At 35.2% G+C, this 15,119-nt stretch overlaps 1 protein-coding gene and 1 pseudogene across 1 annotated transcript; both read left to right on the top strand.

Annotated features, from left to right (window-relative positions):
- LOC104781197 lies at positions 68 to 1,436 on the top strand (annotated as a pseudogene).
- On the top strand, positions 2,359 to 3,646 carry LOC104784050 (uclacyanin 1-like). Its single transcript, XM_010509124.2, has 2 exons — positions 2,359 to 2,981; positions 3,163 to 3,646. The coding sequence occupies exons 1-2, from the start codon at positions 2,415 to 2,417 to the stop codon at positions 3,562 to 3,564; spliced, it is 969 nt and encodes a 322-aa protein (XP_010507426.1). The 5' UTR covers positions 2,359 to 2,414; the 3' UTR covers positions 3,565 to 3,646.

The following is a 15,119-nucleotide window of genomic DNA, read 5'->3' as shown; positions in this document are numbered from 1 at the left end:
TATCTTAGCCCACATATTAACAAACAGGTGTTAGTTGACCTCTCTCAAACTTCTTCCATATTGACCTAGTTTTTTTCAGTTTACCCGATCATCTTCCTCCTAATTTGTTTCATCTTTTGTGTAATCGATTTTCGCAAAGGTGGATCATGGGAAATGTATTTAGCGGTGGAGCCGCCCCGAATATCACCGGTACCGTACGTCGCCGCCGTATTTAAACCCTAATCTTCAGTACCAAGGCAACTATCCGTCGCCGTACCAACACCAAGATTGTGCGTATCCTTATGGTGAGATGGCGTCTCCGGTTTCGTACGTAGAGCACCAGAAAGCAGTGACTATAAGGAACGACATCAATTTGGAGAAAGAAACTTTGAGATTTGAGCCTGATGATCAAAACCCTGGCAAGTTTTTGCTCTCCTTCACTTTTAACGCCTCTGTTCCTGGAAGGTAATGATCTTGACCTATTTGTTCGATGCTTAGCTAGGTCTCTATCTCTCTCTCTCTCAGCCATTTCTAAGGTTTGTTCTTATGGTTTTTGATTCAACAGCGTCACTGTGATGTTCTTTGCTAAAGAAGGCCAAGAATGTAACATTAACGCGACAAAGGAGGATCTGTTTCCACCCACAACAGTTAGTTTTCCAAAAGGTTTGGGACAGAGATTCAAGCAGGCTTGTGGGACAGGGATTGATTTCTCAGCTTTGTCTGAGGCAGATTTGGTTGAGGCAAGCGAGACAGATGTGTATCACGTGGCAGTGAAAGCAGAGGTAGCATCAGAAGAAGACGATCATCCTGAGTCTAAAACACCGAACAGACAAATAACTCATGCGGTTTTAGAGAAGGATCATAAGGGTGAGTACAAGGCGAGAGTGGTGAAGCAGATCTTGTGGGTGAATGGGAAAAAATATGTTCTTCAAGAGATTTATGGGATTGGTAGTACAGTTGATGATAATGGAGAAGATGCTAATGAGAGAGGAAAAGAATGTGTCATCTGCTTATCAGAGCCACGAGACACCACTGTTTTGCCTTGCAGGCACATGGTTAGCATATAAAATTTTCTTGGAGAGATTTGAGAAAGAAGAGTACTTTTTTCTTTCCTGATTGATTGCTAAATTTGATTTGTGTTTTTTTTTTTTTTGTGATTCGTAGTGTATGTGTAGCGGTTGTGCAAAACTTTTGAGGTTTCAGACAAACCTCTGTCCCATCTGTAGACAACCGGTGGATAGGCTTTTGGAGAACAGTCAACACTAATGACAGGAACCAGTGAGCTTTGCTACGTTGCTCTTTGCCTGTTTGTATATAGAGAGAGAGCTTCACATTGTTCTTGTTTGTGGTATATATGCACTATGGAGGGATTAGAACTCAAGTTACTAACTATATATGTTCCAAGTGTTTTGTAAATCATCAGGCTATTTTATCTATACGGGCTTGTGAAATGAAAAACTTTTGTAGCACCCGCAGCAGCACTTTTAGAGACTTTAGCCAATCGGATAGCAGAGCGAGAGGCGTTGACAGAACGGCAAGCAATCCTTGTATTAACTCACTCGTTGACAAAACGGCAAGTTTTTTTCATTTCATAAGAGGTTTAGTGAGCGCATCCGCAAACTGATCCTCAAAAGAAACGTGACTAACTCGAAGCTGGTCTTGTGGATGTGATAGGCTAATGCAACATGCTTCATACGAAAGTGTAAACCCGAATTAGCACAAAAATGAGTAATTTTAAATGTTGTCACAATAGATCACCATAGGAATGCCTAATCTTGAAGAATTGAGATGACCCCCACTGAAGTTTTAGAGGCAGTAAGAGAGACGGTCCAATAATTTTGTCGCAAATGCTAAAAAGTAAAAACGTTCCAGCTATATATATGGGTTACATGGTAATGTATTCTTAAGACCCATTCAGTGCCAATATTATCAGAACCCATCTAGTGCCATATGATTTTGATGATTTTTGATAATGAAGAACACTGCGTAAATTTGATTGTCACAGAATTCGGGAAATTGCCACTTGTATATACTCTTCCAAGAGGTGTATATAATCTAATAATTATGGAAATGAAGAGATAGATGCAATAGTCTGCTGTATAAATCAAACTCAAGTTAATCACCGGACAGGCCTATATAACGAGGAACATATTAATATCTTATTTAAAATAAAATTAGATATCCCATAAAACTAGAAACACTAAAAAAAAAAAAAAAAAAAACCCAATAAGAAAAGGATTGCAAGAAACCCAATCAGAAAAGGATTCATCTACAGAATCCTAAAAGGACAAGGATTATGATTTAGGGATCGTAGAGCCATATAAATAGAGCACATATGTGACTTCTTTTTCACCAACACATCTATCCATAGGCCAAAGCTGAGTTTCATTAAACATCTCATCATCGTTCTACTTCCTATTCATACGATCGGAATCATGGTCACCAAGAAGATCTTTGGCTTCATGCTCGTGATCATGTTTCTCTTGAGTTGCACCTCGGCTAAACTATACACAGTCGGTGGTGACTATGGATGGACCATCAAGGACGACTCTTGGGCTGAACATAAGAAATTCCACGTCGGAGATTCCCTCGTCTTTGAGTACGATCAAAACATCAACGACGTCGCTCAAGTTTCCAGCGCCTTAGAGTATGATTCATGCAATTCTTCTTCTCCTAAAGTTGTTTACAACACCGGATATGATGTTGTAACCTTCAAGGAACCAGGACATCACTACTTCATCACCTCAAATCAATTTCAATGCCGCGTCTCGGGACTTAAATATGACGTTTTTGTCGTCAATGACCTGTCACCTCCGATTCCTTCACCACCACCACCGAGCAAGGTCCATGAACCGTCACGTCCGGCTCCTCCACCATCACCAAGCACGAACCATGGCCCGTCACGTCAGATTCCTCCTCCATCACCGAGCATGAACCATGAACCGCCACGTCCGACTTCTCCGCCACCACCACCCCCGAGCAAGAGAGGAAAGATCTACAAGGTAGGCAGCCCCGTCTTAAACTAATATGGGACCTCTGTCAAAATTTTAAAAAACCTAAAAACCCTTAATAAATTTTTTTTTTTGAAAAAATTAGACCCTTTTGCTTAAAGAAAATTTTTAATATTTGGGATGGACCCATGGCATTTGCCTACTCTGACATGGGGTAGAGACGGCCCTGAAGGTAGGTGATTCTAAAGGATGGAGCGTGTACAACAGTTACTACTATTACAGATGGAGTAAAGATAGACAATTTCGTGTTGGAGATACTCTCTTTTTCCAATACAACAACAAACTCAACGACGTTAGAGAAATCAGTGATGATCTTGACTTCAAATCATGTGAACCAAATTCTACCGTAGCTGTGTACAAGACGGGACACGATCTCATTAAGCTCACCAAACCAGGAGTGCATTATTTTGTAAGCTTAAAGACCGGTCTTTGTCAGGCTGGCATTAAGCTTCGAGTCACCGTGCAACCATCAACCGAAGACGTTATTTTGCCTGATGTTCCCAAGAGGCTCTCACGTATTAACCGCTGCAGCAGGTGGCGGCCCTGGTTATGCATTTTCAGACCTCATCACTAAGCATTCAAATTAGTTTATAGGGTTTTTGTTGGTGTTATTTAAGATTTTTTTTTTCTTTTTTTTCTTTTTGTTAGTCGTTTAATGGTTGAAATACATTGTTTCGTTTAATTATTTTCATATATTTTTCTTAATATTTTGACGTTTCTATTTAGTTTGATTATGTGAATATATGCCCCTAAAGTCNATTAAGCTTCGAGTCACCGTGCAACCATCAACCGAAGACGTTACTTTGCCGGATGTTCCCAATAGGCTCTCACCTATTAACCGCTGCAACAGGTGGCGGCCCTGGTTATGCATTTTCAGACCTCATCACTAAGCATTCAAATTAGTTTAAGGGTTTTTGTTGGTGTTATTTAAGAGTTTATTTTTCTTTTTTCTTTTTTTTGGTTTTCTTTTGTTAGTCGTTTAATGGTTGAAATACATTGTTTCGTTGAATTTTTTTTCATATATTTTTCTTCAATTTTCGACGTCTCTATTTTAATTGATCATGAGAATATATGCCCATAAAGTCATAAATGTGAACACGTTCCATATAACATTGTCGTACATGTGTATTCTAAACAGCAACGGAAAGACTAGTTTAGTCAGGGATGCCTCAATGGATTATATAATTCCGTACGTGTTAAGGAGTATTTGGCGTACTAGATATTTCGTTTTAACTTCTTGAATTCTATAATTATGGTGAATTTCACCACGCCCCTAACGATTCAATATGCAAGTTAAACAATATTGTTCTTTCTTTTTTTTGTCAATTATAGATGCCATAATGAAACTCGAATTTATGAGTAAATAAAAAATCAAAGAGCCTAGATTTATCTTGATGCATGTGTTTTATGAAAGAAACGGCTCATTAGCATTAAAAAAATCAACGGGCCAATTGCTAATGAACAGCTTCTTTTTAGTTAAGACCAAAACCTAATTAGAAACATATTTAAGATAGCAGATATTTATTATTTTAAAAATAGTTCGTAATATATAAGTATCATCCTATTTTGAATACAATAAATAAATTACTGAGGATAACGATAGAAAATAATAATTAATTGATGATTTTTTTCTATATGAAAGAAACGGTTCATTTGCATAAAAGAATCAGCAAACTAATGAATAGCTTTTTTGTCCATCAACCGAGAGCCCTCTTCGCTACAATCCACCTTTTCTCTAGCCTTCTATTCAACCGCTTTAGTTTTTTAGACCATCTCCAATGGTTTTTTGTATTTTTATTTTTAAAATAGAGGAACTCTATAATAGAGGTGACTTTTGCTCCAATAAATACATCTCTTTTTTCCTCTAAAAAAGAATATTCCGTAGAAATTTCTTTTTTATATTACTATTAATATCTTTTACTTATAAAAGTTGCAAACTAACCTATTTATTATATGAAACTTTCATAAAATTATGATATTATTTAATTTTTTAACATTCATAAATATTATTTAAATATCACATTTATTAAAAGAAATACATTGTATAATATTATGGTATGAATAAAAACTAAAATATTTAAGTTATTTATATTTAATAAGATTTTATATAAATTTTCTTTTGCAAATAATAGTCTCAAATTTTAAAAATATTTTTCTATACAAAAACCTTTAAAATTTTTCTATACGAAAACCTTTAAAATTTTTAAACCAAAATATTAAAATTAGTCAAATTTAACTTTATAATCAATTATCATATTAATATACAAATTAAATTATTATTAAAATATTTAAATTAATATTAAATTATTTAAATATATATTTTATTTATGGGTTTTGTTAGCTTCCAAGGATCCAAGTGACTGATCGAATCGCAAGATACTTCAGACTAAAACGTGGGCAGGTCGTGAAAATCATTCGTCCAAGTGAAACCGCTGGTTGTTATGTTACCTATCGTTATGTTGTATAAGCAAATCTTAGCTTTTGCGGATTGGATTCCGAATTGAACGCTTATAGTTGTAAAACATAAGAGTAATGCTTCTGTACCAAACCAAATCTTGACTGTTATTTTTGTTTATCTGATATGAGAATTGAATCTTACGACAAATTTTCAGTATTGTGTTGTTCAATACAAAACCTCCACTTCATTAAATTATTATTAAACTATTTAAATATATATTTTATTTATTTTAATCATAAATATAAAAGTATTAAAAGTTCAAGGACCATTTTATAAATAAAAAAGTTCAACATTATTATAAAGGAAAAAATAGAGTTCATCTATATATAGAGGAAAAAATAGAGATCTCTAAAATAGAGTTAAAAAGCAAATATAGAGGTGGGTTGGAGATGCCTTTAATAGTCAGACTGAATCTGTGAATCTCATCTTGAGCTCCTCACATTGTCCACATCATTAAGACCATAATCTAATTTAGAAACATATTTTAGATAACAGATATTTATTATTTTAGAAATGGTTTGTGTTATATCATCCTATTTATAATAAAATAAATAAATTGATGAGAAATACAATAGAAAATATTATCATAATTTTTTTAGTCAAAGAAAATATTAATTAATATATGAATCTTTCCTTTATGTATGATTTATTTATTTATTTTTTGCTGCTTGGTTTCTATGATAGTGTGATGGGGAGGACCGGCTGATTTTAGCTTTTGTTCTTATAATGCAATTTAGTCTATGTTATGAACGAAAATATATGTATAATGTTATAGAAATATAGAATAATTGACGTTTGAATTTCCTTGAATATGTTAAAACAGTGAAAGCATCAAGAGTAATGTGATATCGCAATATATTGTATGATGACTAGAACATAATAAAGAGTTATGTGGATGTTTGTTGCTTGGTTTGAACAATGACTTAGTTTCACCACCTATTGTTTTGTTAATCGAAAACACTAATATTCGATGTGTATTTTATTCCATTGATCAAGAACTCTTGGTTTTGATCTTTATTTTGGTTATCCATTCTTTGTGGTCCATTTGGTCCAATATTTATACGAGACACAAGAGCAATCAATAGTAATTGTAAATTAAACGTATATCAGCATGAGATAGAATTTTAAGAAGAAAACTAAAACCCAAGTGTAATTGTGTTGTAAAAAAAAAAAAAAAAGAGAAATACCTTAGGATAGCTTTTTTCTCTCAAATGTAACATACAAGCTTAATTGTTCCTAATCTAGCACTTCTAAAATTATTATTATTTTATATTATTATTTTTATTTCCATTGTACGCTTCATTCTCGATAAAGTCTGAGAGAAACCTCACGTTCCATTTATTGAAATTTGGAGAGAGTGAGCTGCACGATACACTTTACTCCAATATAAACTTACAAGAACACTTAAAGCGGAATTTGTGTGTTCATGTGTAAAACATTTAAGATACAACTCAATGAGAGTGTTCTTAAAGTAAAGAAGGAATTATACACGTCAATATATGTTGTGTATACTCAAGAATAAGTATGAGAGGCAACAACTCTCTCACACCAAAGATAACCCAATAACCCTTTAGAATAATTTAGAGAATAGTGAAGAGTATAAAATGAAAGAAAGGTAGAGACCAAGCATTGCCAAAGCTTGGTCTCTCCATGAGATTATAGAGACTAGAATCTACCAATTTGAATGTATAAGAAACGATTTTGGTAAAAGAAAACCCCTCCCATTGGAGAGCTTATTTTTATTAATGATATGTGTTACATATTTATACAAGGAGTGAATGGGATATGTGTCTCCCTTCTAAACCTAAGTGCAGCGGCCACATATACATACACATATACACATTTGGGTGTGTAGAAAGTGACATGAAGAGAGAGGGGAGCTGGTCCCAAGCATGTAGATAGTGACAGTTCCAAAGTGACCTCTTAAACCAACATGTGACTCTCCCACTTGTTCCTTCTCTCTCTAATAGCAACTTGTGATCTTTTAATGTTATTGGACGCCCAAGAGTGATAGGGACACTTCCTAAACGGATCTTTAGGTCACATGTGACTCCTTGCAACTTTCATTGACTCTAAACTCACACGGGACCACCTTTTTCCGCCCAAACTCTATTTGAATCCTAGGGCCTTCTTCACTCCATTCATTGGCCCTAGGTTTGCACATCTTTATCACATATCTTGACCGTACATTTGCACAACTTCATCTCCAAGACTGACCCGAGGTTTGCACATTCTTCTTTGGTAGTTTAACCTCGGTTTAGCACATCTTGATCTTGATAACTTATGACCCAGATTATGCACACGATGTGGTCTTGATAACTTGACCCAGACTTTGCACATTTGTTTCTTGATGGAGAGTGGCGAGTGAACTCCCGGGTGTGTGACTTCTTCATCCGGTTTAATACCATTCACCGTACTCCACCGCTTTTCTCGATTCCATCACTGGCCAGAGTATGTCCTTTGTCGAAACAAGTCTCCTCAACCTCCGCCGCTAAAACGATTTACTTGTTCGAATCATCATCATCTTCCACCACTTTCTCGTAGGAAGCTTTATGATACGGCGGAGGAAGAAAAGTGTATCGATCGTAGTGATCTAATTTATTAGTACTCTTTGATTCACTCTTGATTGCTTCAAAAATGTCTTCCTCTTGTATGAGACAATGAAACTAAAGTGGGTGAAAAGATCAAAACTGCAAGATTTTTCAATTGTGAAATGGAATAAGAAAATCGAATTGGAGACAAGCTTTCAATTTTGGTAGTTAAGGGGTTATGGCGGAGCGAATCCATGTGGTGGTGGATGAAGATGAATCAATTAAAACAGAGTGTGGTGAGGTTAGTAAACAAGTTGATCTGGTTTTGCAAATGCTTAGAACGCTTGTTCAATTTGTCTATGGTTCTTCTCAACAAGTTTATGATGTGATGTGATATAGATTATGAGTGTGTTTGATTTTCATAGTGAAGAAGTTGTGATTTTGCTTCCTCCTATAGCTATGAATGATCCAACTTTGCATTCAGTTTGGTCTTTAATTGTTTCAATTCAAATGGAGAAATTAGTTGATAGAATTGATGTGATGAATCAGCTTGGTTTTCTTGCTGTAGATAATGATCGAAGTAAGATGATTATTATAGATGAAGGTTGTGTTGCTCCAATGTTAAAGTTTTTAAAGGAGAGTTCATTGGTAGAGGGGAAAATCGTGGTGGCTATGGTGTTAGTGTTAACGTCTTGTGATAATGAACTCGGTGTTCCGATAATTGTTTACGTTCTTGGTGATTCTTCAGTTAGAGTCCAGTATCAAGGTAGCTACATTGGTTGCAAAAACGGCTGACATACGAGGTGATTAATCATCAAGTTATAGTCTTAACAAACACAAGAAACTTAGCAGAGACAAAGAACAAGGGAAGATATACTCGATTCCATGGCAAAGCTGAGGATTCCACAACACTTGGACGTTATTCTGGTATTGGTCATCACCATTTTTAGAATTTCTAAATATTTATGAAAACTTTCCTAAACACTAAAGACGTCTTCCTAAACATAATGAAATCCTTCCTAAATTTTTAAAAATGGGTTTTTGAGTCTTAGTTTATGATTTGCCTTAATGTATCACATATTACTCCATTAGTGAGGGATATTAATTTTATTTTGGTCACATCCTGATATTCAATCTTCATATACAGTAGGTGTAGTGATTTAATTTTGTGTCTTCTTAAATATTTATGAAGGCTATCATGAATTTAAGATGTCATTCCTAAATATTATTGAATCCTTCCTTAATTTAAATAAATGTGTTTCTGAATCTCTTTTTGGTGTTTTGCCTATATCTAGGCTTACTTCATCAATGAAGAGTAAAGATTTTATTTTGTGCATATCTTGGTGTTTACCAATGTCTAAACTTTATATGAAAACCATCATGAAGTTCATCCTAAATTTCAAACTTTTTATGAAAATCATCCTGAAACTCAAGAAATCTTTCCTGAATTTTGTGATATGCAAGCTTGTTTCAAGAGACTTCTCCAAAGCGTTGCTGTTGAGATTAATAACTTTTGGTGCTGCATATTGGAGGAGGACTAACTAATCAACCTCTAATGCGGAAATAAACACACAACCATCTACAATCACTTTGCTACATGAATCATATATACCAATCACATCTTAACCTTCACCGAAGAGCTCAAATTACAACAAAAAAATCACTTTCACTCCATTAAACTTTTTCAAATTAGCAAACAAATAAAACACTTAAAGCCCTCCAACTGAATCAAAAACGCCCAATTTGACAAGCTAGGTTTTAGAATAAGAAGAAGGATTCAAACACAAAGTGCTTCAATTAACATAAACCTCATATGGCTATAGAGGAGAGAGAGAGAAAAGAGGTGAAAGCAGTGACAATCTTCAATTATGATAAGAAATTGTAACCTCCGTGTCTCTCTTGCGAATGTCACCGATATCTTTTGGATGTCATCGATCTCTTGCGGATGTCACCGATCTTCTATGGATGTCATCGATCTCCTGTGAATATTATCGATCTCTTGTAGATCACCGACGATTATGTCGAAGCTCTGGTCTCTTGTAAGCAATCAACTACGAGACAATGATGGTTAGTGGAGGAGAGACGCGTGATTGTATTTGGTCCAGGAAAGCGCGTAGGAGAAAGATAGCACATTAAGAAAATTAATAATTTTAGTGTTTTAATATTTAATTAGAGCATGTGTGCTAGTTTTGGAATTTAGGAGAGTGTGTGCTAAGTTTGGAACAAAAACTTAAATTTGTGCTAGTTTTGAGAATCTCCCAAAAAAACGTACATACGATCAAATACAACATTAATTTATAAGTCCTATTATCCATTCAATATATAAATCCAATTATCAAAAAACAGAAAGAAAAAATTTACTTAAAGTATTTAATTTAAGCCAAGATAAGCCCTTAGGTAATAGTAGCCCTGGGCATTCGGGTATCGGGTTTGGGTTCGGGTAAAACCCGATCGGGTTCGGTTTTTCGGGTATACGAGTATAAGACCCAATAAGGTAAACCCAAAAATTCGGTTTCGGTTCGGGTCGGGTCTTCTCGGGTTCGGGTCGGTTCGGATAAGAATTCTAATACCCAGAAAAAACCTGAAAAAATCGGTTCTCTATCGGTTTGGGTTATGGGCTACCCGAATACTCTAATTTTCTACCCGAAAACCAAAAATTTGCCATTATACCCGAGACTAGTAAACGTCTTTCACTAGTACAAACACCTAGTTCTGCAAATTTGACACAATACTCAATAGATAATATCATAATAGAATCCAAATCCATCCATGAAATCCAACATTCCAAGTCATACAACAAATCCATAATAGAAACAGTACTAGATAGTAGAAATTAAAGAAGAGTTTTCAAGTTCTTGCCAAAACAACAAATCCAAGTCTAATGACTCATAAGTCATGACATTAAAACAAATAAGTAGTAGGAAACTGGAAAACAAAAACACAATGATGGCTTGGTTTTGCTCTCCTTCTGGACCTAATACAATAAAAAACACAGAACAATATCAATCAATTGGTAAACTATACACTCAACCGTAAGAGACTAAGAAAACAATTTATGACCGAGTCACTCGATAGAGAAATACCTCAATAGCTCACTCTCTCAATCAGTCACTCTACTGATCTTTCAGTCTTTGAAATCAGGTTCAAACTCTGTAGAAAATCGAAGAAGATATAATGTTAGAAAATAGAAATCAATCGAACATTATTAAGATTTAAGAGATTAAAACTGAACTAAAAGAAAAAAAAGTACCTCTCATAAGATCATCTTGCAACTCAATTTCAGAAAGAAGTTGTTGAATGGTTGAGACTCCTTTGTCATTGATATGAATCTCACATTTCAGCCATTGTTCAGTACACATCAACACTTCGATCATATAATGTGTCAAACAACTTCTGCTTGGATCCAAAACTCTACCACTTGTACTAAAAGCAGATTTTGATGCTACTGAAGACACTTGCATTGCAAGTATATCCTTAGCTATCAATGATAGAACTGGATACTTCCCACTGTTGACCCTCCACCATGATAACAAATCATACTCTGAACCTTTTAGAATATTTGAAGTCTCCACATCCTCTTTCAAATACACTTCCAACTCATTAGAAGAAGTATGAATCCCCGTTTCTTTCACCATATCATCGAAGATCTCAGCCATATCCTCATATCCAACAGGAGCTCGTCTTTCATTCATATCAGTATCAAACTGATCTTGAGCCGCAGACCATGAATGAGAAGATGACCCTTCACTACTTTTATTCAACAAACTGGCTCTGGTATACTCATCATACAAATCTTTCAAGATATTCTTCACTGAATCAGACAGATGAGTAGACTCTACACTACTTTTACCGTAAAGCCTATCAAAACATAGCTCAAGAAACTTCATTTTCTTCCTTGGGTCAAACACACTTGCTACCATCACAATTCTGTTCATCTCAACCTTATCACCAAATGGACTCCAATACTTCTCCAGCTTTGCGAACATGGATGTCGCTTTCTTATGCATGTCATCATCATCTCTTGTTGTGCCTAAAATGGTAATGTTTCTCATAACAGAAACTATCTCATTATAGAGTTTATGAGCAGCAACAGTTGTAGAAGCTGAAAGAACCAATGTAGACTTATAAAAGATGCCAAGAATTTGAGCAAACCTCTCAACTGAATCCAAATCCGATTTCAATGCTGGCCCAACTCTTTTATGTCCATCCACTTTCTCCTGAAAGTAGTCATTGTAAGGTTTATCTTCAGCCTCCATCCTCTTAAATGCAACTCTGAATTTTAGAGCTTGTTCTATCATGAGATAGGTAGAANTCGAGTCACTCGATAGAGAAATACCTCAATAGATCACTCTCTCAATCAGTCACTCTACTGATCTTTCAGTCTTTGAAATCAGGTTCAAACTCTGTAGAAAATCGAAGAAGACATAATGTTAGAAAATAGAAATCAATCGAACATTATTAAGATTTAAGAGATTAAAACTGAACTAAAAGAAAAAAAAGTANCGAACAGTCTCCACGCTGCTACTGATATCACGCAATCCTTCCTTTACAACCAGATTCAGTATGTGAGTAGCACATCTCAAATGCAAATATTCACCTTTCAGTATCAATGCATCACTTCCATACTTATCCAGAAATGCTGTCTTGAACTTAGTCATAGCTGAAGTGTTAGCTGTAGCGTTGTCAATAGTGATGCAAAATATTCTCTGTATGCCCCACTCTTCCAAACAGTCCATAAGACAGTTACTAATTGTTCCACCCTTATGATCAGAAACATTCTTAAATCCTATGATCATCTTCCTTAATCTCCACATATCATCAACAAAATGAGCTGTTATTACCATATAACTAGCTCCAGTAGTGGGAGCAACCCATATATCTGTAGTCAAAGACAATCTCTGTTTGTTGTGCTCATGAATTTTTTTCTTCAATGCCTTCTTCTTCACATAAGTCTCGACAATATCTCTTGTAGCCGTTCTCCTAGAATGCGGTTTATACAGCAGAACTTTAGAACAGAAATGTCTCCAAGCTAAGCACTCAACGAAAGCTAGTGGTAACTCAGCTAGAACCAACATCTCATTAGTAGCTTCTCTAAACACTGCCTCACTGACCTTACTCACTCTAATATTACCACCAACACCATCAAGAGTTAAAACAGATTGAACATTATCTTTATTAGCACTTAGCCATACCTTATATGTCTTGCATGTCTTCTCAACATGTTTCCTTAGTGTAGAAGTTCCGGACTTGGTTGCACAACCCAATTCTCTTCCACAATAATTGCAACTACACATGTCTTTCTTCTTTTGGACTATGGTGAAATGTTGCCAAACATACGACCTTTCCTTATTTTTTGCTTTACTAACTCCTTCAGCTTCTTTTCCTTTTTTTCTTACGAGTCTTACCAGAACTAGGTGTCTCAACCTCATCATATGTCCCCTCTAATTCATTTTTGTCAGTTTCACTTTCAACCTCCATCGGATCATTGTCTGTCCCTGTTCGATTATCACAAGACGCCATCTACATCAAACATTCAAAAAAAACCCTTTGTCAGAACTTAGAATTCAAAACTAAGAAGACAGAAACTCATAAACTAGAGCAATGACATGAGTTTACTAGATGAAACAACAAAGGGCAATGACATGAGCAATGACATGAGTTTACTAGATAAGACAGAAACTCAAGCATTACTACTCTCTATCTTATCTGTCTACAACTCTACAAAAAAAATTAACCAAATCAAATTACATATACAGAACTACACCAGAATATGATCACAACCCCAGGTCCTCAACCCATAACTCGACCAAATCGAAGTACAAAGACAGCTATAATCTTGAACTCGACCAATTACATATACAGAACTCGAGCAAATCGAACAAATCGAAGTACATATACAGAACTACATCAGAATATCACAACCCCAACCCAGAACTCGACCAAATCGAAGTACATATACAGCTATATGAACTCGACCAATCGAAGTACAAACTACAAAGTAAAGTAGTAAACCTTACCTCTGATTGGACTCTCGACAAAGCAGAAGGTGGAGGAGAAGGCACCCAGATCTTAGTTACGGTTTCCAGCTTTATGTTTTCAATATTATCTCGATGTTTCATATAAAGGATGGAAAAAAATTAAAAGAGAGAGTCGAGTATCGAGTATCGAAAAAGAAACTGAAAGGTCGATGGAATTGAATGGTAGAACACTAGAACCCTAAATCTCCTTTCTCTCTTAATTAAAATTTTCGGGTTTTCGGTTTACCCGTTCGGGTATCGACCGTAAAACCCGAAACCGAACCGATACTCACGGGTCTACACATACAGGACCCAATCGGGTAAATGACAAAATCCGAATCCGAAATTCTCGGGTTTTTTCGGGTCGGTTCCAGTTCGAACCCTCGGATCCGGATTTTTTGCCCAGAACTAGGTAGTTGTATAAAATAAGATAAGTTTTTTAAATTAAATAAGAGAAATAAAACCTAATCAGTAGAAGATTGCAAAAAAGTTAATATATATGATTCGAAAAGGAACAACATACGTAGTATGATGTGTATACACACAAACAAATAAATTAGAACTTCGAATCATATATAGAAAAGGAAATAAAATAAACTTAATCTTAAGATAATTATAAGATTATTATTATATATATATATATATATATATATTTGTAATTGTATAAAATAAGTTAAAATATTCCGTTACATTACACTTAAAAAACAAAACTAAAGCCTAAGCAGAAAAGGATTGGAAAAAGTTTCAAAATATATAGAGATAAAAAGAAAATAAACTAAACTTACTCCAAATAAGACAAGGATTATGATTAGGGATCGTGAAACTCTATAAATAGATAGAGCACATACGTGACTTCTTTTTTCACCTAACACATTCATCCATACTTCTTTCTCATTCAGGGAGCTGAGTTTAGAGATCTTTTTTCTTCTTCGTCCTATAATCCTATTCATACGATCGGAATCATGGTCACCAAGAAGATTTTTGGCTTCATGCTCGTGATCATGTTTCTCTTGAGTTGCACCTCGGCTAAACTATACACAGTCGGTGGTGACTATGGATGGACTATCAAGGACGACTCTTGGGCTGAACATAAGAAATTCCACGTCGGAGATTCCCTCGTCTT

The sequence above is a fragment of the Camelina sativa genome, chromosome 4 (genome assembly GCF_000633955.1).
Source record: "Camelina sativa cultivar DH55 chromosome 4, Cs, whole genome shotgun sequence".
Classification (NCBI taxonomy): Eukaryota; Viridiplantae; Streptophyta; class Magnoliopsida; order Brassicales; family Brassicaceae; genus Camelina; species Camelina sativa.
Note: the sequence above shows the minus strand (reverse complement) of the source record. Positions and strands in the feature narration are given on the sequence as shown.